General features: G+C 36.7%; 2 protein-coding genes across 2 annotated transcripts; one reads left to right on the top strand and one right to left on the bottom strand.

Annotated features, from left to right (window-relative positions):
• Nucleotides 1-1,457: 1,457 nt before the first annotated feature.
• ppp3r1a (protein phosphatase 3, regulatory subunit B, alpha a) lies at nucleotides 1,458-22,789 on the top strand. The gene is made up of 6 exons (XM_051126021.1): nucleotides 1,458-1,648; nucleotides 12,490-12,529; nucleotides 17,232-17,408; nucleotides 20,679-20,738; nucleotides 20,826-21,010; nucleotides 21,092-22,789. The coding sequence occupies exons 1-6, from the start codon at nucleotides 1,646-1,648 to the stop codon at nucleotides 21,137-21,139; spliced, it is 513 nt and encodes a 170-aa protein (XP_050981978.1). The 5' UTR covers nucleotides 1,458-1,645; the 3' UTR covers nucleotides 21,140-22,789.
• A 12-nt stretch (nucleotides 22,790-22,801) lies between these two features.
• On the bottom strand, nucleotides 22,802-27,543 carry pno1 (partner of NOB1 homolog). The gene is made up of 7 exons (XM_051126019.1): nucleotides 27,250-27,543; nucleotides 25,718-25,867; nucleotides 25,530-25,613; nucleotides 24,822-24,882; nucleotides 24,632-24,749; nucleotides 23,159-23,229; nucleotides 22,802-23,047 (listed from the first exon to the last, which is right to left on the bottom strand). Exons 1-7 carry the CDS (start codon nucleotides 27,445-27,447, stop codon nucleotides 22,980-22,982), a joined length of 750 nt encoding a protein of 249 aa, XP_050981976.1. The 5' UTR covers nucleotides 27,448-27,543; the 3' UTR covers nucleotides 22,802-22,979.
• Between the last annotated feature and the right edge of the window lie 178 nt (nucleotides 27,544-27,721).

Here is a 27,721-nt window from a genome sequence, read left to right as displayed (position 1 = left end):
ATGTACAGTGTTGGGGTAATGCATTACAAGTAACGCATTTTATATATTATTTATATATTATATATTATATTATTACTTTTTCCAAGTAACTAGTAAAGTAATGCATTACTTTTTAATTGACAAGAAAATATCTGAGTTACATTTCAATTCAAAGAAGTAACACCAGTTACTTTTCTCCCCATTTATTGATTAAAAGCTCTCCTGTCATGTTGAGAGAAATCAGAAGTAAGATGTTAGTTCTAAAAAAATGAACATGCATTAATTCATCTCACTCACAAAAAACAGATTCAGTATTCCTCAAAATGAATAAAAACTGTGAAAATCAACTCAGAATATGACGCAAACCTGCAATAATTAAATATGTTAAATAATACAAATAAATGTGCATTCAATACCATTTTATTAACCAATGTCTTTGCTGCCGACCTTCGATGATGCAATTCCACCATACTAATAAGCAAAAATTACTCAAGATAATCTGTTTTCCTTTTTTTATTGCTGAAGAGTTGACATTTTTTTCTTCTGCAGTTTACTGTACAGACATGAATTTACTTTTCTCAAAGCCTGAGGCTTTTGGTGTGAAAAGGCTTTTACATTTGCCAAAAACAGAACTTTTTATATTAAAAACAAATAAGCAAGCCCTGCCAAGATTTAAAAAGTAACGTAAAAGTAAAGTAATGCATTATATATACATATATATATATATATATATATATATATATATATATATATATATTATAAAACATTATAGAAAAAAAAATGCTTTTATTTAGCAAGGATGCTTTAAATTGATCAAAACTGATGATAAAGACATTTATAATGTTACAAACAAATTTTGTTTCAGGTAATTGCTTTCTGTTCATCACTGAAACCTAAAAAAAATCTACTCAGCTGTTTTCAACATAATAATTCGAGCTGTCAAGAATTGAATAATAATAATAATAATAATAATAATAATAATAATAAAATGATGCTAAAAATTCAGCTTTGAATCATAGAAATAAATTACATTTTAAAATAAATTCAAATAGAAAGCAGTTATTGTGAATAGTGCAAGTATTTCAAAATTGTACAGTTTTTGCTGTACTTTGGATCAAATAAATGCAGGCTTAGTGGGCAGAAGAGACTTCTATACAAAAAATAAATAAATAAATAAATAAATAAATAAATAAATAAATAAATAAAACATTAAAAATCTGGCTGCTCTTTTGACTGGTAGTGTATATTGATGGGAAGGACATGAACAAATAGAGAATTGCCCAACTTCAGTGTGTCCACTAGCAGCTCGTATGCAAATTGAGTGAGGGTGAAGGGAGTGGGTGGAGCTGGAGCTAAGGTTTCCCGTATGTAGTGTGCCGAAGGACCGCCCATCAGCGCTTGTTCGCCCCGCCTCTGTCGTGTCTCGCCCAATAGCAGCGAGCCTCCTCCGCTCCTCCCTCCCTCCCCGCCCTGCGGCTCTTCCTCGCGTCGCTGCTGCAGTGAAACCCACGGAAACGGACGGAAAATAGGTTACGCTGCCGCTGTGTCAAAACCAGCCTTTTCTTCACAAAACAACAAGACCAAGAGCAGAATTTTCCTCTTAGTTTTGTGCTGTCATTTACTGCTGTTCATTTCCGAGGGGGAATTCCGTCGCACAGGCAGCAAAATGGTAAGGAACACAACACATTTGCAGCACTGTAAACAAATAGCACATATCGTAGTTTTAAGTGCATCCTGCAAACACTGGGCAACAAATTCAACGTTTGGCTAAGCTGTCATAACATGGACATTCATGGGTTTGCTGTTGTGCATCTGCCAGGTTGAGTATCTATTCTTAGTGTATTTCATGCAAAGTGGTTGCAAAATGAATGCTTACCTGAGTAACACGCTGCTGAATGTGCCTACTGCTTCGTGTGATGCTGTTTGGCATTTAAAGTTAAAGCCAGAGCTATTAAGTGTGACATTACTCAGTCATTACAAGAAGCAGACATGTCCATTTCTATTATTGTATCAACAGTTTGATAAATAAGAGATCTGGATGCCGTAAGGCTCGTATTCAGTTTGTTTTTTCTGTTTCATCTCACCTATAATCCATTTTTATAGTTATTTTTTGAATTATACACTTATCCGTACAATGTAGTCTGCAGTACTACGACTCTACATTCAGCCCTTTCAATAAGCAGTACTGAAGTGCTTCATCCCCAGATTTCTTGTGGTGGTACACTGATGGTATCCGATGGTAATATGATATTGAATGATTACAATATTCATGTAGTGTTTACATGGAACTTCAAAGAAAAGCGTAGATAATGTCAAGATCAACAGTATTGTCCAGATGTGCCGTCATCACCAATGTTGTAAATGTCTGTTGCACTAGAAATTCAGTAGTGATACCGTCATACACCAGAAACTCATTACACTTGGTGGTTAATGTCATGATTTACAGATTTCAATTCGAGCCAGCAAGGAGATGCCATTCTAGAGGCCTCACCTATAGCCTACCTTAGAAAACCACAAGCTTCTAGCTGATTGTTTTCATTAAAGTTAACTGGAACAAAAAGTAGGTCTGCCCTGCCACGTTCTGTTCCAGGTCCTTAGGGCTTCGGCATTTTAATAAAACTGTGTGCCATAGTCGATGTCTTTTTCTGGAAGAGTCTTGTGACGGACTGACAGCAGTCGGGAGGGGTGTCGTGTCAAACACGCTGCCATGCTGTCAACTCGAGGTCAAACTGCAACCCTGAATTGCTGAGTTTGTATTGTGACATGCTGCAAACGAAAACTAAATAACAGTCTTTATGAAGACTGACATGGTGCTGCTTTTTCAGGGCCTTACAAAATGCTCCAGACCCTTGATGAATTCTTTCATTGACTATATTACAGATTTTGCATTGGTATGCCTAAGAACCGGTATGCATTTTATATCTTGCGTTTGTTTTATGTTAATACGCTGCCCACAAAGCTATGGCTCTGACAGGTTTCAATATTTTTGAGAACTTTATTGACGCTAGTAGTGCGGAAACCTTTTTCCAAGTGTGAGATCAAAGCAGATTGAGGAGATGCTGCCACCACCGTAGTTGGCTTTCACTGTGGCCACACTTTGGTGTAAAAATCTAGACTCCGTCTCAGGTTTGGTGATGATATTGCAGCTAGAGAACTGCTTTACTTCAGTGTTTTAGCTGCTAAAGCCCTGGGCAAACCTCTTCTACAGTAATGGCTTTTTGCTGCACCTTTCCTTGTAGAATAGTGTCATGCAGAGCTCTTGATGTGTTCATTAGGATCTGCAATTCGAGTTGGATAAACCTTTGCAAGGCACTCTGCGTAGATATGAGATTTACATAGACACCGAGATTTATAGGGCCCTATGAACAGTTTTAATTTCTCTGGATTTTCATTTTATTGGTTAAATGATTTTTTATTTTTTTTATTTTATTTTTTTATTTATTTATTTTTATTAAAAAAGAATGTCCAGTTATTTGAAAACATGAAACTTATATGATTTAACCATTAACATCTTATTAAAAGATTAACAGATTTTTAGGGCCCTGTGAAATCTGGTGTATTTTTCTCCCAAATTCAGTTTGTTTGTTTTTTTTTCCTCTCAAATTCTGTTTCTGTTTTAATTTAATAGTTGAATTAAATTTTAATAATAAAAAGTGTGCCCAATAAATTCATAATTCATAAATCTTAAAAAGATTATTTTTTTTTATTCATTCATTGATATACTTTCAATAATAGGGACCAATTAATTTTTATTTTATTTTATTTATTTATTTATTTTTTTTGTCAAAAATGGTTGTAGTGAAATAAAGGCTAAATAAATAAATAAACATTACCAATTGTGACCCTGGACCACAAAACCAGTCGTAAGGGTCAGTTTTTTAAATGAATTTTAAATTGATTAAATATTTATACATCATATGCAAGATAATAATGAATAAGCTTTCCATTGATGTATGGCTTGTTATGTTAGGACAATATTTGGCAGAGATACAACTATTTGAAAATCTGTTTTCTGAGGGTGCATAAAAAACAAAACAACAACAAAAAAACCCTTTGAAGTTGTCCAAACAAAGCTCTTAGCAATGCATATTACTAATCAAAAAATAATAATATATATTTTTACGGTAGGAAATTTACAAACTATCTTCATGGAACATGATCTTTACTTAATTTCCTAATGATTTGTGGCATAAAAGAAAAATCGATCATTTTGACCCATACAATGTATTGCTGGCTATTGCTACAAATATACCCGTGCTACTTATGACTGGTTTTGTGGTCCATGGTCACTATTTAATCAATATTTTGAAATTATTTAGTTTTTTTATTTTTTGCATTTAATTTGTAGTCCATATCCCAATAAGATTTATCATTCTGCATTATGCAGTAACTTCTATGTCTGTGACTGGATTGCATGATTCCATATAATTGTGATGTTTTGTGCATCATGGAAATCATAAAGCCCTAGATTTACTTTAAGTACTTAAGAATTTTTAGTAGTATGCTTGAGGGGTCAAGGTTTTCTAAAGGTTTCACTGGACGTCATGTAAGGTCTGGTACATACTGCAGTTTATTGTGTTAAGAACCGCCCACCTAGACAGGAAGAGCCGCCTGTCTGACATGTAAAGTTAGTATTGTTTCTGCGTGGAGTTTAGATCAATAGGAATGCTAACGGCTGCATGGCTTTCTCCAGGTATTACACACACGCATTCGTCAAGCGGAGGCCTGCTATCAGGCAGTGTTCAACTGTTTGTGAGCATTAGTCATTTTTTGTGGGCATGGTGAAAGAGAATAAAGAACGATCATTTCAGTTCTTTCCCCCTATTACTCAGGCTTGCAATTTTTCCTTTAGTACAAAATAATAATCTTTAGTTTTAGGGCTGATATTTTCAGTTATTACCACCATCTAGACAGGTGGTGTTATGTGGATATCAGAATATGCAGAGTCTACTTTTATTATATTCCTATTAGGGCTGGGTGATATGGCCAAGTTGTAGCTCAAATCATTTGTGTTCTTCACTGAATGCAATGATGGAGCAAGAACACTTAAGTGTCTAAAATGCATCTGCAGGTTCAGCCGTGCAATAACGTTTACCCTCTTTAACTTAGCAGTGTTGTTGAACTGAATTTACAAAGCAAACTATTTGCTAAAATAACCACAACATTAACAGCAACACTGAAATATGAGCAAGCAGATGCGTGTGTGTGTTGCATGTTTTCTTACAGAATCATCATTGGTTTGTAGAAAGAAAAAATAGATGGCATAAAAGCTTTTTACTTAAAAATGAAGATAAGGTAAAGGTACGAAGTTTGGGGAAGTATTTTAACTAATCTAACGCATCTCGGCCCAGATTTGTCCATCATTGTGGCAGATGCTGATGAACATGATACAGTACAACAAAGGACCACGTGATGGGTTACAATGCAGTTATATGAGCCTAAAATGTAAGATGTGACGGTAAAAAAAATCACTTGAACCTTTCAAACCTTATATGGCAGGATGAATCTCATAGAACCCATGTCTATTCAAGGATATAATTTGTTTTGTGGATTTTCAAGAATGGAACAGCGATAGATTACAGCGCATGTTTGAGGGGTGAGTGTGTGTGTGTTGGAGGTGTTTCCTCTGTATTGTGTCTAACCCCTTCCCTCTCCATCACAAACCACTTCTCTGACCTCAAGCCGTGTTGCTGAAATGAAATTGGCACGAGCCAAATGGACATCAGAGACAGACAGTTTCTGACCAGCTATAAGCAGCATCTCCAGCTATGAAACATTTGTCATTCTCTCTGTTTATTTTACACTGTGTTACTGAAGATGGTTCGGTGAGTTTTATTTGTATATATATTTATGTTTGCTGTGCAGCGAGCGGGGACTGCGTTCACTGTGCAGGGCATGTTTTGTGCGCTCTAATTGACTCTGAATGGTGAATGCATTATTTATGAACTGCGCTGAGTGTTTGCCTCTTAGGTCTTCCAGACAATGTTCAGCCCACTAAAGAGTTCATTTACATCTCAGAAGAGCCCGCTAATGATTCAGGATTTCATTTAAAACACCATCTTTTCCTTTCCATTTTCTCTTTTTTGAGCTGCAAGTCTTCATTTTCTCTTGTCTACCCATGTATCGTAAGGTCTGCTCTGAATAATCATTGCTCTAATTCATGTTTATTTAGCACTCAGGGGATCTGATATTAATAACCCGGACCCACTCTTCAAGAACACTTCAGATGCCATTTGATGCTGTGCATTTGCATTCACTGCATCTGCTTTTCACAGTTGGTTTCGTAGGTTTGTGGTGTTTCATATCTGAGGATGCAAGTCAGTTACAAGACAAAACCACAAAGAGGCCTACAGAAACAGTATAACTGTAATGTAATTAATAAATAAGGTAATTATTCTGTGATAGTAGAAAGATTATGAATTTGAATTAAGGCTGAAATTTTTGATCTTCAGATCAAATCTCACTCCAAATTCAAGACAACAAATAGTATTTTAAATAATAAAAAAAAAGTAATTGCTAGGGATGCACCGATATGAAAATTTTGGCCGATACCGATAACCGATTATTCTTTATATTTGAAAGGCGATAAATCTCCATTCAATTATTATTATTATTATTTTTTTTTTGAGAGCCTGATTAAAAAAAGTTCCCATCATTAAAAGCCACGTCCCAAACACTTAAACATATGCAGCCTAGTTTGAACTGTGTACATTTTAAAAATAAATCTCTTCTCATATTACCAAATTTCCTTAGAAAAAAATCTAACATCTAAATAAAATAATGCATAAATAATGCAAAAAAAAAAAGCCATTGGACATCATCATAGCCTCTGCACAGACAATAATGAAAAGATTTTAATTACTAACATGGAAATATGTGTTACAACTAACCCTACGTTAGTTTGTGCCCCGTGCTCCCCTAAACCAATATTGTTGTTTAAATGAGTAAGTGGTAGTTACTGTTTATAATGCATCAATGATTTTGAAAAAGTAGCAAATTAATACCACTGTTTTAAATAGCAGCATTGCTGTTGGAGCTGTGTGCTCTGTAGCTGAAGAGTTGAATGAACACTGGTAAACTGAAGTGCTTTGTTAGCAGGTTAATTAGGCTATGAGAATCAAATATTTATAGAACATAAACATAATATTACAACTTATATATGCACAAAAATACTGAAATGCACAAGTTATCTGAAACTAAGCTATGCGCTAGTCAGATGTGTAACTCGTGGATGCGCTCTTGGCTCTTCCCGTAACAACATGCTGAAACACGGCAAATAAACCCAAAGATTTTCACAATGTTTTATTATAATAATCTTCTCATTAGAATGTTACATACACATCATTCCCGATTATAGTTATTAATTTTGTGCGCAGCTGTTTGGGAACTTTTGACAAGTTGCCAAAAATCTTTTTGCACTTCCTGTTTTTCTCATGAAGTAATGCAGTATTTATTTATTTGTTTGTTTATTTATTTATTTATTTATTAATCTTTTTTTTTTTGCTTTACTGTTAAAATTACTATAATTAATAATAAATAGAATAATATTTAACATCATGATTAAATGTTATGCACTCAAACAAATAACAAAATAAATGTCATTCACAGTAAAACCAGTAACACACATTAATTTGGCCTGTTTGTATATATTTTCATATATTCACTAATTACAATAGATCCAAAAGAAGCCAGACCATCAAGCTTTACATGTCACATGGTCTGAGACGGAGTGGTTTGGAGTGACAGAAGATTCCCTTTGGAGGTGGGACTGTCTGTGTCCTGAGCGTCTCATGATGATGTGCTTTGAGAAACAGGCTCTTAAAGAAATAGTTCACCCAAAAATGAATTTGGTCTAGATGATGATAAGTTTGTTTCTTCATCAGGGGCTGGATTCACAAAACATTCTTAAAACAAAACTTAAGAAGAATTCAAATTTTTGAAAAGATTCTTCTTCAAAGTCATTGTAAATAACTTAAAGTTAGGATAGCCTCAGACTTGTCTTAAATCCCAGATGGTAAGGATGACTTAATTACTTTATTGTGTTATTTCAAATAGATTTTTGATTTAAGTATTACATCAACACTAGATGCATCTAATACATAGGTGATAGGACTATTAATAGGGAAGTGCAAGAGTTTTCTGAAGTGACACCAATGACTGATAATCAGTAGCGACTGTAAATTTAGGTGGGGCAGATTCTGGGTCATAGCGCTAGTTTATATTAAATTCAGTTTATAGTCTAATCGCTGAACACATGCACACACTTTTAGCAGAGATCTAATGTCCTTGCGTTATTCAGCCTGTGGGCAGCATGCTAATGTTGATTGACAGCCTCGAAGTACACACACATAGAATACTATAGAATTATTGCCTTATTGTCTCCAAGTGTTGATTTACAGTGTTACATATTCTCCGGAAGTCAGGAAACAAATATCATGTCTCATCTCAAAACAAACACAACAGAACTATATAAAGGCTTTTCACGTGAGCACATTTAAACTACAGGATTAAAACTTAATTTAATGGGGTCATCGGATGCTAAGTTTTTACATGTTACTTGAACATGAATGTGTGTCAGCAGTGTGTGTACACAAACACCCTGTAATGATAAAAATCCACCCAGTGGTTTTTATTTCGTCTGTAAAAATAATTTCCCCTTTTTCAAATCAAGCCCTTCTCAGCATCTTGTCTGTGTGGCGTCACACCCACAGAGGCCGCTCCCATGATAGATTGATTGACTGGCCGGTAATGTGAAAGCTAATGTAAAAATAGGCAGGCAGTCTCAAAATGGCTCTCAATTAGAGCGTGCTGCAGTTCCACTCTTCACCACAGATTCACATTGTAAAAGCAGGACTGCCCCAGTTAGTATCATTTTACGTGCTTGCCAAAGTGTGCAATGAATTTTAATATATCCTGCGCACTTTGTCAAGAAAACCCCAAAAACACACACACACACACATATATATATGTATATGTTGCATATGTTGCAGAATGCTGAAAACATTTACAGTTTATTATTCATGCAGTTTATATAGAGGGTCTATGTTTTGGGTGAATATTTTTTTGGGGCTCTGTCCCACCTGCCCTTACAGGCAAGCCACGCCTGCTGATAATCCACAAGTAGTCCACACCACTCCAGTCCATCAGTTAACATCTAGAGAAGACAAAAGAAACAAATCCATCATTAAGACTATTTTAACTGAAAACCACTGCTTCCAGTCCATAATCCGTAACAACACTTCCACCAGTGCAAAAGTCCATCTCCTGTTGTCTCTCACATCAAAATCCAGCCACATATTTTTCTAGAGCTTTTTTGGACTGTTTTGGCTGTGAACGGTGCTTGATCTGTGCAGATGACTTATTTACTGAAGGAAACAAAATGAACAGAGGACTCATTTGATGGATTTGTTTGTTACAAACATGCAGCAAAAGTACATTTCTGGGTGAATTGTTCTTTTCAGTTAAAGAAAGGGTGCAGTTTACTCTTTCACCTGAACTGAAACTGATCCAGGCCACTTCATAGAAGTTTGCTTTCTGTCCAGAAGTCATGAGCGCACTGAGAACAACCCAACAACCAAAACATGTCTGTAGGCCTAACAGCAGTGGTGCTCTGACCTGTATGCACAGCATTCACACTGTCTGCCTCAGTTCAGTATAAACACTTTCTGAATCATTGAAGCCTTTCTGCTTTGTGAGAGCAAACAAATATCAAGCAAGGCAGGCTAATGCTGAGGAGCTGTGCCTGTGCAATTCAAGAAAATCAAGACTTCACATTGCTTATTTCAGTCAATCAAAACTGTGAATAATATGACATTCTCCATCACTGAAGCGTCACATGACTTCGGTCTTGTGTGAGTTCTGCACTCTGACTGCTCATTTCTCCCTCTCAGATCTTTACATATATTTCCTTTGTATCTAAATTCATTTTGATAGCAACTGTAGCTTTTTTCAAGACCTAGCTACCCCGTCAGTCGAGGTCTCCCATGGCAGATGTGGCGTCTCTTTGTAGCGCTGCTGTGGGGCTTCAGCTCTCACTGCTGATCACATGGTACGTTCACAAAGCCCACGCTGCTGCACAACACCAGGCCCAGATACACCGACACATCACACATTCACAGTGACAGAGCGCTAATGTGCAAACAGCTGCTGTTTAGGCAAAACATACAAAGAATCCGAACTCTAAATGTTTAAAACTAAGCAAAGCTGCTCCTGGTGGCAGACTACGTGTGCATGTAGTTGATTTATTACAGAGAATAAGTCACACTAGACCAAGCTCTCATCTGTCCCTCACTGCTGTGACAGATACAGAATATAGGCCTTTGAGCCCTTGAACTGAATGGGACTTTATAAATAATAAATCAAAGCAGATGGAGATGCAGAGAGTGGAGCCATTTAGTATTTCATCTTCTAGAGCAAAGCGGCAGCAGCAGTGTTTGGTTTGTATCACATGAAAGAGGGAATTTACTGTCTCTGCCATCACAGGTTCTGCACAAGTATTGTTTTGGAAGACATAGAAATGTCAGTATGTAGGATTCTTGTAATTGTCCTGTATTGTGAAAGGATGAAAAAAGGAACAGATTGGCAGGGTATCATTGATATTTGTCTCTCTTCTTAGGGGTTCAAGCGCGTAGCGCTGAAACCCTATTGTAATTGTTAGAATGGTCACGGATCAGTGATCTCCATGTAAAATTGATTGTGCAGACCAAACTAAGTCGTAGAGACTTCAAACTTGGAGCGATGGTAGTACTCACACCGCCTACAACGTGACCATGGCTCGACCAGTCGGCCTGACGGGGGCGCTGCAGAAATCGAAAGTATGAAATCGCTCATAACTCCTAAAGCGTCAGTTGCAGGCTAAAGTGTCTTATGTCTTATGTCGTTGGAATCCTTGGCTCACGCCTCAGATTCGATTGTGAGCCTGGTGAAATTTCCGGGCATTTTGGAAAGAGATATCTCCGCAAAACTCAGAACACTTATGTAAGAGCTCAATCTGAGGTCACAGTAAAATAAATAAATAAATTGTGGAGCTTGGCCACTTGGTGGCGCTGTAAGAGGGAAAAAACATAGAAATGGCTGTAACTGCACAACCATTTGTCCTATCAACATGAAAATGCGGTGTGTACAGTCTTGGTCTGAAGTGCCACAAGTGTCTTTAAGGACATTTGTGTATCTCAAAAAACATGGCTACTACTGGCCAGTGAAATTTGAGCACCTGTTACACAAGGTTAACGGAGGCCATACGCAACGAAACTCGGTGGACTGGTTCGACTCACAGCCCCAAAGGTGTGAGAGAAATTTGAAAGAAATCGGCCACTGTGGGGCAATATCGCATTTTTCAAAGGCACAAAGGATTGTACGTCATGCGTTTTTTGCACATAGCACGATAGTCCTATCATACGATAGACCTCACCATTCCGAACGACTTTGCCTCTAGAACCACTGCTGTCAATCAAATCTTTTGTTAAATGACTCAGAAAATGTAAAAAAAAAAAAAAAAAAAAACTACTTTTGCGAACTAGTCCTAGGTTTTTTGCTCAATCTGGAAAAAAAAAAAAAAAAAAAAAAAAACACTGCAACACAATTCTCTGGACTCTCTAGGTCAATACTTTTTTAAAAAGGTTGAAATTTACCCTTCAGGAACTATAACAGAGTCATTTAGAAAAGGTGCCTGCCTAAATTTACCCAAAATCCTGTTAAGCCTAAAGGAAAACTCAACACTGCTGAGCACATGCGACAGGTGATTCTAAACAAACATGTAAAGATTTAAGTGGATCAGACCACAGCTGGCACTATAACAGTCATAAATGTTAAAAAAAAAAAAATCATATTTCTATGGTTAATTACCTGGATTTGCCAAAAAATTATTTTTTAAATAATTTTAAATAATGTCTTTTTTATATGTGCTTAAATGCCTTAAAGTGCTTGAACCCCAGTAATCGCTGCTTGCAGCTATATATGTAGTTATTTATTTTTTATTGCAATGTGCTTTAAAAAAAAAAAAAATTCTTTCTTTCTTTCTTTCTTTCTTTATTTTCAGTTTGGCATATATAAAGATATATTAGACCTCATTATACTTTAAAAATTTTCACTCAAATACTAAATTTAAGTGTTTTTCACGATACATATCCTTCAAAGCAGCTTTACAGAAGTCTGTTTCTGCAATACAAATGAGTGATTTGTTATCAGAGATGGCTGTAACATTAAAGCAATGATTACATGATGTGATCATAATTACAATAAAGGGTAAATCTAGTGGTTTTGTATGTTGTTTCAGAGTTGGCTTTGTCTCTTCACATGTGTTGTGGTCATCTGAAATCTTCCTAATGGTTTACTGGCTTTGAATGTGTCCCACATTACAGTGTTTTTGATCTCTAAAATATGATGCTCTTTCATATCGCTCTGTATCAGTCTAATCTAATGTCTGTATGAGAGATCATGTGTAATACATTCAAGTAATACAATTTAATTAAATTGGCATGTTAAAGTTGCTTATGTTTTCTTCTTTTGTAGGGAAATGAGGCAAGTTATCCCCTGGAAATGTGCTCGCATTGTAAGTATCATTACATTTATACTTATTTTACATGCAAAACTTGCTTTGCTCATTTTCTAAAATGCTGATCAAACCTAGATGGACTAAAAGTGTGATCACTCTTACCTGAATTGCTAGACGTGAAATAGATATGAATCAATCTAAATATGTTGAAGTAAAGCTCATCTCCAGAGATGCCGATGCTTATTTTTAGTTCTGAAACTTTTTAATTAGTTTTGCTTCTCTCTGATGTGTGCCAAAGTTTAATGCATGCAAAACTAAGCGAGAGATCAGAAGCATCTACGGTGGGCTAGGCAGTTTGACGTGATCCAGAGTTAGTTAATCTTTGTCAAATCTAACCATTGTTGTGCTGTATTAAAGATAACTCATGCAAATGACACACACTACTCAGGCACCAGATCTCTCACAGAAAGAAATGAGACACTAAGAGCCATAGTTGGGAACCGACGGCTCTGTGCACTTGAGCTCCAGCGTGGCTGTTAATGAGCTGTGAGGATCTGGCGCCCATGGGGCTTGACCCGACATCAGCACATGCTCACAGTCTTATGTCACTTAGCTCTGCTAAGACAGGGATTCATACTTTTTTTTTATACACCCAAACGACAACTGCGCCATATGTTGGCGCACGGCCCACGAGGCAATCTGTGCCGCTGACCATTCTCTATTTTGTAGCCTCAATCGAAAAATCTTTTTTTTTTTCACCTTTATTTTCTTGTTTTGCATTTGGTTTGGATCCACACACCTGCATTGTTTTTCTAAGTCCTGGTGTTCTGTGCTACTCTTTTTATCACATTTTTGATTCTAAGCCAAAATCTTACCGTGGTCAAGTTTCCATTGACTAGAAGAAAGTCTGCTATAGTGCACTTGGTTTTCAAAAAAAAAAAAAAAAAAGCACCATTTTCAAGTAATCTCTTCAACTCTTTATACTTGTATGATAGTTTAGAGTTAATTTTTGAGATCTGGCAGCTTGCTCATGCAAATGACCTACTTACAAGAGCGTATGTGGAGTAATGTGTGTCATGCTAGCATGTGGCAGAGGCCATAAGCATCTCAAACGTTCTGTGAGCACTCAAAATAAACCCCGGCCTGTGTGCTGGAGTCCCGTGTTGCTGGGGGTTTCCCTCAGGCCACTTATGGGGGCTTCTTATGACCTCATGGCTAAAAATAAGAGCTCTTCAGGTCTTGCCCAACAGTCATTAATAGGGTGATGTCAGGCTTTGGCCGTCAGTGAGGAGAGTAACGTTGATGGATCTGAAACAAGCTGTCGTACATGAAGAGAAGCTCAGTGCGCAGCACAAATCAGCGTTCAGACTTTATATATAAGTCCATCCAGCTGCGGTCTGCACATGATGAAACTGAGTTATTATTGAAGCTTGAGTATGAAATATATCACCTTTGGGAAAAACAAAACTTTGTAATGCTCATGAGTTAAACTTTTTTTAAATTTGAATTAATTTAGTTGTTTTTCATTTTATTTATTCAGTTTAAAAAACAAACTTGTGATGTGGGAAAAGAAAAAAAAAAAAAGTGCTTTACAACTTACAGTTCTTCCACTCTGGAAGTACATGACAGCTTATACAACCGTTTGTGGGAAAGTTATGAAATTTGTCTGACAGATACACTGTAATAACAAAAAACCACAATTTGTTGAGTCAACTTAAATAATTTGTTACCCTGCAGACTTAAAATTTTAAGTTCAGTCAACTCAAGTTGTACTAAGTGAACTAAGCGTACTAACTTAAATATTTGAGTTGCACTAAACAAATAATTGGGTTTGTTAAACTGGGCTTGTTACCCAGCTGCCTTCAAATTTTAAGTTGAACAAACTCAAATAGAATAAAGTTGTCACTTAGTACAACTTAACATTAAGTTGTCTAAACATTTTTGTGTTGACTGAACTTAAAATTTTAAAAATGGGGCAGGATGTATTTGTCTTTCCTCCTCCATTGCTGTTGCTGTTTTTTATTTTTTTTGTCCCGACAATATCATGTTATTATTATTATTATTATTATTATTATTGTATTAACTTGAAAATCAATTTTTGAAATTTGTGAATCAAAGCGAATCGCTGGCAGACTGAATCACGATTGATATGTGAGTCGATTTTTCCCCACCCCAGAAAGCACGCAAAATTGAACATGAGGCTGTATCTCTGCAATGCTTTGCCGTATTTTGACCAAACTTGGTACATGTCATCATAAGCATCACCTGAGGCTACTTGCAATGTTTTGGAATGGTGCCACCTTCTGGTCAAAATTTATAATGAAATTTCAAAAAGTGCTAATAGCCTTTGATTAATTTTGAATATTTTACTGAAACTGTTATTGATAGATTCTTTCGATCAGCGCAGTTTCTTAAAAATAAAAACTCCTAGACTGTTAGTTTGATTTTCACCAAAACTGGCTCAGATCATCTTCAGACCATGTTGGTAAAAAGTTATCAAAAGCTTTTTGATTGATAGGCCACCCCGTTCTCGAATAATGCATCAATGAAACTGATGTCAAGCTGATTCTGAGGCTGCAACTCTGTAGATCGACACTTTTTGTGTCATTGTCACCTCACACTGTCCACACCATAATAATTTGATAACAGCACCACCTATTGGTCAAAAGTGATAAGAAAATAAATGTGACTATATGCACTTAAACATATAAATATGACTATAATAATCTAAAAATGTCTTTAACCACTCATTGTTGCAGTTGGTCTGATGCTCCCAGACATGCTTAGATCCTTATTCTGCCTCTGTGATTGGCCCTTTAATTGCTGCTATAATTTAATTGCTATATATTTTATTTTTTTCTTCAGTGGCAGAAACCAGCTTACATATTCTTATATTCCTTGATGAGGACAGTTGTTGTGGTTTTTAATATTTTTTTAATGTTAATGGCTTTTTGGTACATGAAGTACGTATGTACAGCTGAAGGCAAATTTGCTCTCTCACATCAGACACTCAGTGAAGGTCACTGTACTAATGCATCGATAGTTTGACCTGCAGTCCTCACAATTACCTCAGCGGTTGTAATTGTGTTAATTATAACTGAGCTAATGCTGGTGATTCATCATCACCACTGATCTGAGTGCAGAGTTAATGGATCTGCACCTATTAATGTTATTAGCACCGTTGTTTTAGGTGTGTGCAGCACAGGTGCACACATATCATGTTCTTTATAATCCACACACCTGTAGTTGCCTGGCAACACTAGTCTGTTAAACTAGAATAACTAATGTAATCACGGGCGTGATTATGTCACAGCTGATACTAACATCCATCAGCGGTGATCCAATAGCAGCAAATCAGCATATTAGAAGGATCATGTGACACTAAAGACTGGTGTAACGATGCTGAAAATTCAGCTTTGATCACAGCAATCAATTACATTTTACAGTACATTCACACAGAAATTTTAAATTGTAATAACATTTCACAATATTACTCTACTTTTGATTAAATAAATGCAGCCTTAGTAACTTGTTTTAAAGCCATAAAAATCATAATTATATGTAGGGCTGAAACGATTCCTCGAGTAACTCTAGTAACTCGAATAATTCGACAATTTACTGTATTTTTATAAATTTACAATTTACTTCCATTTACTGTAACTACACATGGAACACTGCATTTCCCCACGGTCCATTATTACTGACGCACACTTATATGGTGGTTAGTTATGATGTCCCTAAGTTAGCTAGGTTTTGTGAAAGACTAAGTGTCATTTATGTTGATTAACGTATTTCTTTAAAATGAGCATTTCTTTCTGGCTGCTTTGTATATGTTTCTATGTAAGTACTGGTACTTCTGATTGGGCTGAGGCTGGAATTTAGCAAGTTTGAAGAGAAAAAGTATTTGATGGACGCGTGTCAGGAGCATTCACTCAGTATCATTATCTCATTTTTCACCGAGATGGCTTTTAGCTGGTTTTGCATCTGAACTCATCATCATATATATATATATATATATATATATATATTATTGATATATTTGAATTTGCATTTTGAACGTAATTTGGCATATAAGTGCATGAAATGGGTTTCATTTTCGTGGTTATTAATGTATGCAGTTTCAGCAATAAAAATGTTCCTTTTTGTAAAAAGAGACCTATCTTATTTTCTTGTTTATTTAGTATCGCTATTTAATAAAGAAAATGACTTCTTATCCGATTAATCAATGGAATAATCTGTGGAATACTCGATTACTAAAATAATCGTAGCTACAGCCCTAATTATATGTTTGTGTCAGTGATATTTTACAGTTTGCAGGGGTGTAAAGAGCGCTAGGTATGGCTGACCTGCTCACAGTTGGGGAGGCCGACTGAAGGGTCATGTGACTGAATCTGAAGGAGCTTATAGTTAGTGAGTTTGATATTCAAAGCTTAGCAGTGGTATTAAGCAGTAAGGTGGGATCCGCATGGCTCTTCGGTACAGTGCGATGGGCAAACCTCTGTGTGTAGTGACTCGTGTGATGCCAGCGGCAGCCAAGGATCCCGTCACGGGATGTGAGTGTGTCACACTTTATTCATTTGTCAGCGTTTGATGGTATTTGTAGCGTTGTTTGGCTGAAGCACAGATAGTGTCTGGATTGGGTAGATCTGCTGCTCAGACAGACGGGTGAACATGTGATACGTGTATAGGAGTGTTTGCTAATGTTGTCCATTTCTGTGTTTATTTTGTGTCTCTGGCGTTTTCTCTCTGTCCACGCCAGTCGATGCTGATGAGATTAAAAGGCTGGGAAAGAGGTTTAAGAAACTCGACCTAGATAACTCAGGATCCCTCAGCGTGGAGGAGTTCATGTCCTTGCCCGAGTTACAGCAGAATCCACTGGTGCAGAGAGTCATCGATATATTCGACACGGACGGCAACGGAGAGGTGGATTTCAAAGGTGAGGCAAGCGAGAAATCATTTGACTGCACCAGAAACCAAATGCATTGTTTATTTGAAAGTGGAAATCTTGCTTTTATTGCATCTAATGAAAACACGCAGGTCACATTTAACCCCAGAATCACCATTATTCTGTGACAGTAAATGAAGCCTGTTTTAGGATGACTTTGAATTGTGTTTCATGACAAATAAGCACATTTGATCTATTTTACATGATTTTCTGCATTCTCAAAGGTCAGACTCATTAGTACAGTAAAAAAAAAAAAAAAAAAATATGTGCATAAAGGCAGTTCAATAAATAATACCATGTACATATTAAATTTGTTTTTAATTTTTGTAAAGGAGACAAATTTTGCATTAAAATAAGAATTGGGATTATTTTTATTTTAGATTGTCATGAAATATCATGCTATGATGCAAAATTTTAACGTTTCTTTAAATAGGCTTAATTTTTTATTTATAATATGCTATTTTTGTTATGTAAAATGGGGCCTACACATGTTGATGAGTTTAGTGAAATTCATGTATGATGCCATGTAACTATTTGAATGCATTGCATATTGAATCTAAGAATTTGTCTTTATTGAATATTTTCTCTGAGAGCACCGCATGCAAACACATTATGTGTGTACAAACTCAAACTCAAGCTTGTAGCTGTGAAATACTTAAACAAATGAGCTTAAAGTAGCTCAGACCTGTTGCGTCACATCATGAAAAGAAGCCCTTTGTGTCGTTTTGCCAAGAACATTCACATTCTCTCACACTGACTCTGTCTTGATTAAAAGATCTCTTTTTTTTTTCAGAAGGGTGTTTATAGTTTACTAAAACAATTAAAATATATATATTGTCATTACCCGTTTTCATAAAAACCAAATTTGCTACGAAAATGACGAGAGAAAATACACCGATTGAAACTTGTACGCAGGACATAGGATCCTCGGTACCTAGATCCTAATATGTTGGTGTCGGGCCAAACCCATTATGGAGGCCAACACCTGATGACAGACACAATGTTTACTTCAAAGAAGAGCACCTGAATGGATACTTGGAACATGCTACGCTTCATCACAAAGCAGCCGGCTGTATCAGCTCTTTAAGGAAATTGAGCAACATCGATTGGACCTGCTGGGCATCCGATGGAAAGGGAATGGTGAAATGAAAAGCAATGGAAAAAAGATCCTGTATTTCTGCAGTGACAGCAAACACGTCCAAGGGGTTGGACTGATCCTCAGAAAACAAGCAATATTTGGATCATCATGGTCTGCTTTGCATTGGCCCTATATATGAACAACGGTCATTTAGGTTTATGCACCAACTGAGGAAGCAGATGACGCTGAAAAGGATGAGTTCTACAATGTGCTACAGTTCGTGAAGTACCGAGACATGACCTTAAAATCGTTATCGACTTTTTGCATCCTTGAAGCACCTCTCGGGCAGTGGTAAACGGTTGATGCCGTTTTGCATTTATAACAACCTCTGCATAAGAAATACATTTTTCCAACATAAGCCGATTCACAAGATGACATAGTGCTCCCTGAATGGGCATGTAATGAGATTGACCAAGTTTGCGTTAGTCGATGGTGGATGACTGTTCTACGGGACGTTCAGATCATTTTTTGGTCTGTATAAATCTCAAACTGTGGCACCATGATGGAAGGATCTGAAACTGTAAGACCATTTGCAATTGAGAAGCTTAAAGACCGAAACAGAACGAAGAATGGTTGAAAACTTCAGAGAGACATTAATTCAGCTGCTTCCCTTAAACAGCTTTGACTTTGATCAGGAGGAAGCTCAAGATGAGCTAGGTGTGGTACAAGATCATATCACAGCAGAAGTTTTCAAATCACCATTAAGATAAAGAAATCATTTATCTTGGATGAAATTTAGGTGGAAGCATGGTCGCCCCACTGTAGTAACAAAGTTCCCCACATTTCTCCACGACGAATGCAGGCAGCTGTTGACAAACACCTCAGAGAAGAACAGGGTGGCTTCCGGAACGGATGATCATGTAGCATCCAGATCTTTGCTTTATGTAATATCATTGAACAGTGCGTGGAGTTTAAACTGATGCTTTCCTTTAACTTCATCGACTTCAGAAAAGTCTTCAATAGTGTCCATTGTGAATGCTTAAGGAATATCTTACCAATTTGTTGCATGCCAAAGAAATTTTTATCTCTTTTCTAGTCTTTGTTCCAATTCAATTCCAGCTGCTAAGACAGATACAGGCCACACTGACTACATCACCATCGAGAGGAGCATCAAGGATGTATCTTGTTGCTATTTACGGTGTTTCTCAATTTTTGTCATGAGGAAGGCTATGGCAAGACCAAATGCAGGCATTGACTGGGATGGACAACTTTGTGGACGATATTGCCCTGCTCACTAAGAACGGTAACCACTTACAAAAATAACATCAAGCTTGCATGAAGAAGCAGCAAATGTTGGATCACGCATTAGTGGCACATGTCCATTCATATCGATGCCCAAGCTGACGTGCCAAAGATTAAGGTTGATGGATGTGTCATTGAGGAGGTTCATAGGTTTACATACCTTGGCAGCACTATTAGACAAGACACAGAGATAGATGTCTTGGCAGGATTGGCAAGGCATCAGCAGCAGGGCATTTGCAACAAATGTGCAAAAGCTGGACATCTATGTCAATCTTACTCAACGTGAAGCTCCACGTATATGCATCTGTCATCTTCCCAATGACAACTTATGCAGCAGAAACGTGGAAGACATCAGTTAGTATCTCTCACAGTGTAAATGTCCTCCATCAGCCCTATCTGTAAAGAATGTTGTGCATTCAATACTTCGACCACATTACCTATGAGGAAGTCCTGCGACAAAGCAAAATGCCAAGCTTAGTAGAATGATTACACATGGTCGCCTATGACTGGCTGGACACATTATAAAGTAGCCGCATCCCGAGGAAAGTGTTTCAGTGGGTCGGATGGCGTTGCAGGAGTCGACCATGACTGAGCTGGTGCCAAACCTTTGTCAATGATCTTTGTTCGAGAGCCCTGCACGGGACTGTTTTCTCGATCCTACTCCAGCCCGCTCCCACTGAATTTCTGACCAATACCACCCACTGCTGCAATGTATGTGTCCCGCTCCCGTGATTTTTCAGATTAGTTGCCATAACATTTCTCACTTTAATTTAGGTTAACTTTTAACAAGAATTAAAACTATATATAACAAAAATCACAGCACCACAACTGTGTGCTTGTTGATTTATTGGGTTAATAATCAGTTGTTTTTGTGTGTGTAGAGTTTATAGAGGGTGTCTCTCAGTTCAGTGTGAAGGGTGATAAGGAGCAGAAGCTGCGCTGTGAGTACAACACACTTCACCCCTGATCTCACATCTGACAACATCTCACTCTTAGTCATAATTTGCTGTTTTTTTTTCTGGATCCAGTCGCTTTTAGGATCTATGACATGGACAAGGACGGCTACATTTCCAATGGAGAGCTGTTCCAGGTGTTGAAGATGATGGTGGGCAACAATCTGAAGGACACTCAGCTGCAGCAGATAGTGGACAAGACCATCATCAACGCAGACAAGGACGGCGATGGGAGAATATCTTTCGAGGAATTCTGTGCTGTAAGACCATCTAAAAGAGCCCAAATAATGCCATTTTATTCTATGTAGAGATATTCACGCTTTTCTTGTTTCCGCCGTCAGGTTGTCGGAGGTCTTGATATACACAAGAAGATGGTGGTGGATGTGTGAGCGAGTCCATCTCCGGCAGATCCGCTTTCCTCTCCATCTCTGACGACCTGCTCAAGATATCCAGCAAATGCTCTCTGTGTGTTTCAATGGAAGTATTTAAGCCACTTTTGTCAAATAGAAGCCTTGTCAAGCCAGCGTGTAAGTGTTACTGAACTCCAGTCTGCTCGATAACCTGGTGTAGCACTTTATGGGCTTATGGACACCAAAAGAGCGTCTCAGCTCGAGAGGAAAGAGCATTGGCTTGTCCGTATTTATTTAGGTTTTTTTAATGCTTCTTTTTTAATATTTATTTTGTTTTCGTCTTTTTTAAAATATTAAGTATGATATAATAAGTATACGTAGGGTGTGACGTGCCAAGCAGAACATTCAGAACAAAGCGCTCACCACCATCCTGTGCAGAAGCTTGTTCGACTGCATGACGTAAAGATGCAATGTTGGCTTTCTTCTGTTACACTTTGTGATATACACTATTTCTATCATCTAGCATTTAACCATGTTTAATAACTGTTTTTGTATCAATCGTGATATAATGTTTATACTGTTGGAAAGTGCATCTCCAGCTTTGAAGCGTTGAGACAGTCCAGTAGAAAGTTACCATTGGTTTTCTTCACTAACACCAATATCTGTCGAAATGACAACCGCAGGTGGAACGGCACACGGCAATCACGAAATCCATTTGGACGCTAAAGTCACAACTACAATCAACATCTGCATGTCTTATCTGTAAGATGCTGCAGCAGGATCTCAGAACTTCGCTCTTTTATAAACTAATGTTGCTCAATGACTTTTAAATGGACATTTAACTAAAGTTTTCACTTTTGAAACAGTTGAAACTCTAACAAATCTGTATTGTGCCATCTTTCTTCCACTAGAATGACACCTGCCTTGATAGTTCAACAAGTGTGGCTTAAGTGTCCAAAGCATTTAGTGAGCGCCGTGTGTCTGGTCATCTATTACACATGAATTATTTTCACGTCTATCTTTTGTACCGCAGGAGATTTGTGTGCTTTGATAAACACATGACATCCACAGCTGATCAATACACGAGCTTTAAAGCATCTGAACGCTAGTAAAGATGGGCATAATCGAGTATAATCATTTCAACAAGACTAGAGCTTCAAATCGAAAACTCTTTGAGTGTTTACGTGCATGACAGAAGCAGCGTAACCAAATTCATCACCGGCCTTTTTCTGCTGATCTCAACATATCAATAATATACATCGGTAATATTGACGCATATGAGGCTTCTGCTGTGCTTGCTTTAACTAGTTCCTTTCTGCATGTTTAGTTTCACCTGTTCCAGTGGTTTACATTTAAGCTGTGAAATTTATATCCGATATCAGAAGAACCATTAAATGCATTACGTAAGTTGCCAAATTAGAAACAAACACACATTATTTTTCAGATTCACACCGGAGTTCAATCAAAGCAAATTCAGCTTACATCATTTGCCCTGTTGTTTTGTAAATACAGATCTTACTCGCGCTTTTTTCCGCAGCTTTTGGTGAATGAAACGGTGTCTCATACGTACGAAGGCACATGAAGCTCGTCAGTTATGGGATGTCTATTCTGCATGCTGCATCAAATGAAATATTATGGGATATATGGACTACTTGATACTGTATGAAACAATAAACATGTAAAACTTGACATCCACATGAGTCTCATTTCCATTGATGAAGTGTTTATTATCTGAAGGTCCACTGTTTGAGGAGTCAGCCGTCCACCGGTGCTCACATCAGTCACCGTATCATTCATACACACATTCAGGCCAATATGGCACTAATCATGTAAATTATTATTTCTGCATCAGTCCATGAGTTGTACGTTTCTTCATGTGTTAAAACCTCTCTGCTGCACGGCTCGCCACCGCCCGGATGTTGCCATATACCTTTGATGGAGGACTTCCTGAAAAGTTACATGAAGCAGAAATACTTTCTGTTATTATGATATATATATATATATATTTTTTTTTTTTTTCATTCAGATGCATATATTAGTAGTTTCATTTTCACTAACCGAGAATGAGGTTGCATATTGCTGTTCGAGCCATTTTGATATTCTGGAAAGATCCCAAAATGTGAACCTTCCTGTATAAAAAAAATAAATCAAAACAAAAGAATCAGCTCTGCATTCAGTCGTAAAGTGCACATATATGAGCCACTCTACCAAAAAAAAAACCAAAGTATTCAAATCTAAGATGTTTACTAAGATCATTTTATTATCTATTGAAACCCACAATAACATTTAAAATATCAGTAAGCTTAATATATATAAAATCATAATTTATTGGGTACTTTCAATTGGGAGGTGGTATTCCCCAACCCTAGCCCCTACATTTAAACTTATTTTTATTTATTTATTTTTGCATTTTATTCCATTGTTGTTTTCCAAAAAAAAAAAAAAAAAAAAAAAAAAAGTCTTTTTGATTTTTTTCGCTACCAAAACAGTCTGTTTTATTCCATTGGCTTTTATGAGTTATTCCATAACATTTAGTTTTCTATACCACTGTTCAGAATTGTGCTGGCTAACTATGTGCTGATTTGAATCTTTGAGCTACAGTAGGTTCATAAGTATCTAAAATTGTCACAGCTGAAACATTCACCAAAAGTTTCAGCAGTGACATCTTTGGTTTTTTGGGTGTTATCCCATAAAATTGTCACTACTATGACAGTGACGCCCAAACATATCATTGTTTTGGTAGTGACAAATGGGAACGCATAATCCTTTATTTTGGGAAAATAAACAATTTTTGTCCAGTTGTGCAAATTTTTTGTATTTTCATTTGGTTTTGTAGTGTTTTAGTATGCATGTGATGTGGTGTGGTTGCTACCAAAGTATTACTGTCACTACCGAAACATGGGATGTTTTGTCAAAAACAGTTATGATGGTGTTTGGTTCAATGTATGGTCAATCTAATGAATCCTTAGCTTTAAAATCAGTATTATCAACTTTTTTCCTTTTTACAAAGAAAAACTGGATAAAAAAAAAATAAATACAACAAATCTCATAAATCACACTTGAAATAGATGTAAGTCAATATAACCCTTCTATTTAAATTATTATCACTGTGTTTTGGTAGTGACAAATTTTGGTAAATGACAAATGTTCCAAAAATTTAATATGAGAATTGACTGCACAGTTAAAATGTGTACACTGGATATTAAACAATTTGCATACAGTACATACAAAATTTGACTTTGAATCAATTCTGTAGAATGGCCCATATATAACTTAACTTGTAGCTTGTTAGCGTTGTGTTGGTTCTGTTGCATTTATATATTTTTAATTGAAAAAACACACGTAATGACACTTTTTGAAAATTGAAGGCCAAATAAAAAGTCCATTAAAATATTGTAATATGTAAAAAAAAAAAAAAAAAAACTGTATTGTGAAAATTTGCCATATTCTCAGCCCAAATTCAATGTTAAGAATTCAAATTCAGAAAACAAAGATTCAAAAGAATAGAAAATGCATTTTGAGTGCACTCACGTGTCTGCGAGCACAATCCTGGTTTTTGTCACATTCTCAATGGTGAACTTGGTTTTTCCTCCTTTCCCCGCTATCCTGCCTACGGCTCTGCATAAGTGATCTCCTTTCAGTGGTTTGACTGCAAACACGCACAAAATTCAGCAACTGGACAAAACTCACTCTTGTGAAGTAACTGTGGTTAAAGACTCACCGTCTGTGACTTCAAATGTTTCCAGAAACAGCTCGTCTAATCTGATCAGAGCAAGAGCATCCTGTGGATTGACATACCATAAAACACCTTTATGACGTTATTGCACTGTCTGTGAATAAGACAACCATTTAATAATAATAATAATTCTGTTTTTTGAAGACATTCAATATATCTTTACATTTACACACACTAACTTATAAAAGCTTGGGATTACTATTTTGGGGAATACTTTTATTCATCAAAAATATACATTAAAATGATCAAAAGCAACAAGTTATTATTAAATTTTAGCATACATTCACATAGAAAACAACTATTTTAGATTTTACAGTTTCCATTTTCATTGTATTTTTTTTTAAATAAATAAATGAATCTCTGTTGAGCACCAGCCAGAGGCATCAGCCAATAATTAGAGGAACCATCATCTAAATCCAAAATTGTAGTCTAGCATTTTTGAGTGTTAAGAAACAAATTGAATAAGCATTTACAACTTATTTGTTAAAGTGCCAGTAAGAACTGATCACAAAATCAAGTCTGCAACTGATAATTAAATCAGCTTTTACAACATCTGTCTTAATGCTTTTAATACTCGCAAGCGTTTTGAAACCACATTCAATGACAGGATCTTCTGGAAATGTAATGGCAAAACGTACACACACATGAATACTCAACCTATCACGGTTGAGAAATAACCTCAGTCACACTCACCTCCACCTGAAAGCCTAAAACAAACGCTTTCACGAAGTCCGCAGCTCTGGCGAGAGCGCTGATGTCTTTTGTGTCTTTGCATGTCTACAAAAGAACAGCACTTCATTTGAACTGCACTTCATTTGCCAGAAATGATTAGACTTTACTTCAGATGATAATTTCCCACTAATAACATAACCAGCACTTACTCTAATCTCCACATTTCTGCTCTTGAGATTGAATCGCACTTGGAGCTGCAGATGTTCTACGATGGGCGTGTAAATCTTCATCCAGTTTTCTTTCAGAGGAGTGTAACGGTGAGAAGGAACAGGAACCTTCCTCATTTCAACTGTGCCTCCCTGAAACAAACAACACCACTTTCATTTATGAGCTTCACTGCCTTTATTGAAAGGACACTAAACATCAGACAGGAAAACAAGGACAGAAAGAGAGAGAGAGAGAGAGAGAGAGAGAGAGAGACTCAGTATGGGCTTAGATTTAACAATCACAAGACATTTGGGTCCATTTTGTTATAGAAGAGATTATCCAGTTTTACAGTAATATTTATTAGAGTAATATAGAGTGTTTTCACAACACATCGTCAAACAGCAATATTGGCGACACTGAACGTAAACAATGCAACAGAACCGGATGAAACTCATATTTTGCTGATTATTGCTGCTGAAAATGGTCAATTATCATCATGTTTTGGGCTGTACTAATTAGTCCAACCAGGAACATTTGGAGTACTATAGACTGCCAAATGTTACAACAAATCAAGGAGAAGAATGCAAAAAAACTAAAGGTGTTTGTGGTTGGCCAAACTGAACCAGGATTTCCTGGACAAGAATTTTAACAACATTCATGTTTGTTCTTGTAATTTCCAGTCAGGTAGGTTAAATATTAGGCCAGTATCTTAATACTGCTCGTAACTATCTTTACCACCTATTAACTTTAGTTTGTCAAAATATTGCGCCCTTTCCTGCTTACCAAGTCCTTCTCTATTGATTTAGCAGCTTCAGCACGTTTTTTTGTACTTTAGACAGCATAAATTAGTGGAAAAACGTATTCAGTAGTACATTAATCGTGCAATCGATGTTGTTGTTTACATCCGAGTATCGCCAATATGGCCACACATTTGGGTAACTGAAGTGCAAACCCTCAGTTGATGTTGTTTTCATGTTGTTTTTTAGAAATAAATCCAAAATAAATCTAATAAATGGGTTCCATAACTTTGGACTCAATTGATATTTGGGTTACTGGTAATTACATGTTCTTATAAAATGCATATAACAATATAATAGATTTCTCCTCTACACATAAATCTATAGAGAGAGATATTTTGCATCACTGTTTTTGATGTGTCACTGTGTAATTTTACATTTCGAAGAATTTTATTAATTAAAAAGAGATGAATGCAGTAATAACATGGTACAGAACTTTTTTCCACTTCACTCGTTACTGAAAAGTTGCTGATCAATGTTTTTAGCAGAAAAATTTTAATGTACATTACGAGGGTTAAAGAGTGAGTTTTTGACTCGAGAATCGCTTTGTTTGAGAACCGATGCAAACGGACTTGTTAGAAAATCGTTTCTAACCGCTTCGAACGTTTCATTAAAAAGACCGGACTCAAAATAAGATCCATAGACACTTGTGAAGAGAGTTCCCCGTGTATTTCTCCAGTTAAAGCTCCTGCACAGATTGTAATAGTGTACGCAGAGCGCTGGACAAGAACAGTTACCGTGAGCAGGTCTCCTGATAAGGCCGGGAACTGCGGTCTCTTGGCCGCTACTGTCTCCTCAGTCTGCATGTCCACTTCAGCCGCGTCCCGCTTCCGTTTATTGCTCTTCTTTGACTTGACTTTCTGAAATGTGTCCGTATTTCCATCACAGTCCATAGTAGCGCTCACCTCCGCTGGCGTGTTTGATTCTGACTCCATCGTGAAAAGAGATTTTAAATACTACAGTTCAGCAGAGATGTTTACCACGAACATGTGGCTTCTGCCATGTTACAGAAAGGACCTTATTGCTGCCCAATCAGTGCCAAATGCTACTGCGCATTAAACGAATTACGTGTTTCCAGGTTAGCTGCCAAATTATTTTAAATTGAATAATCTTGTTTAAAAATATAAAATAAACTATTATTATAGTCTATATGCATGGTAAAGATTAGCCGTTCATTTTGGTCAGGCTAGGAGTAGGCCAGCTATGTGT

This window comes from Labeo rohita, chromosome 13, assembly GCF_022985175.1.
Source record: "Labeo rohita strain BAU-BD-2019 chromosome 13, IGBB_LRoh.1.0, whole genome shotgun sequence".
Taxonomy (NCBI): domain Eukaryota; kingdom Metazoa; phylum Chordata; class Actinopteri; order Cypriniformes; family Cyprinidae; genus Labeo; species Labeo rohita.
Note: the sequence above shows the minus strand (reverse complement) of the source record. Positions and strands in the feature narration are given on the sequence as shown.

Coding starts and splice junctions, on each gene's coding strand:
- ppp3r1a (XM_051126021.1), top strand. Junction 17,409..20,678: donor CGGAGAGGTGGATTTCAAAG/GTGAGGCAAGCG, acceptor TTGTGTGTGTAG/AGTTTATAGAGGGTGTCTCT. Junction 21,011..21,091: donor CTTTCGAGGAATTCTGTGCT/GTAAGACCATCT, acceptor TTCCGCCGTCAG/GTTGTCGGAGGTCTTGATAT.
- pno1 (XM_051126019.1), bottom strand. CDS start 27,447: ATGGAGTCAGAATCAAACACGCCAGCGGAGGTGAGCGCTACTATGGAC. Junction 25,868..27,249: donor TATCAGGAGACCTGCTCACG/GTAACTGTTCTT, acceptor TGTTTGTTTCAG/GGAGGCACAGTTGAAATGAG. Junction 24,883..25,529: donor TTTTAGGCTTTCAGGTGGAG/GTGAGTGTGACT, acceptor GTCAATCCACAG/GATGCTCTTGCTCTGATCAG.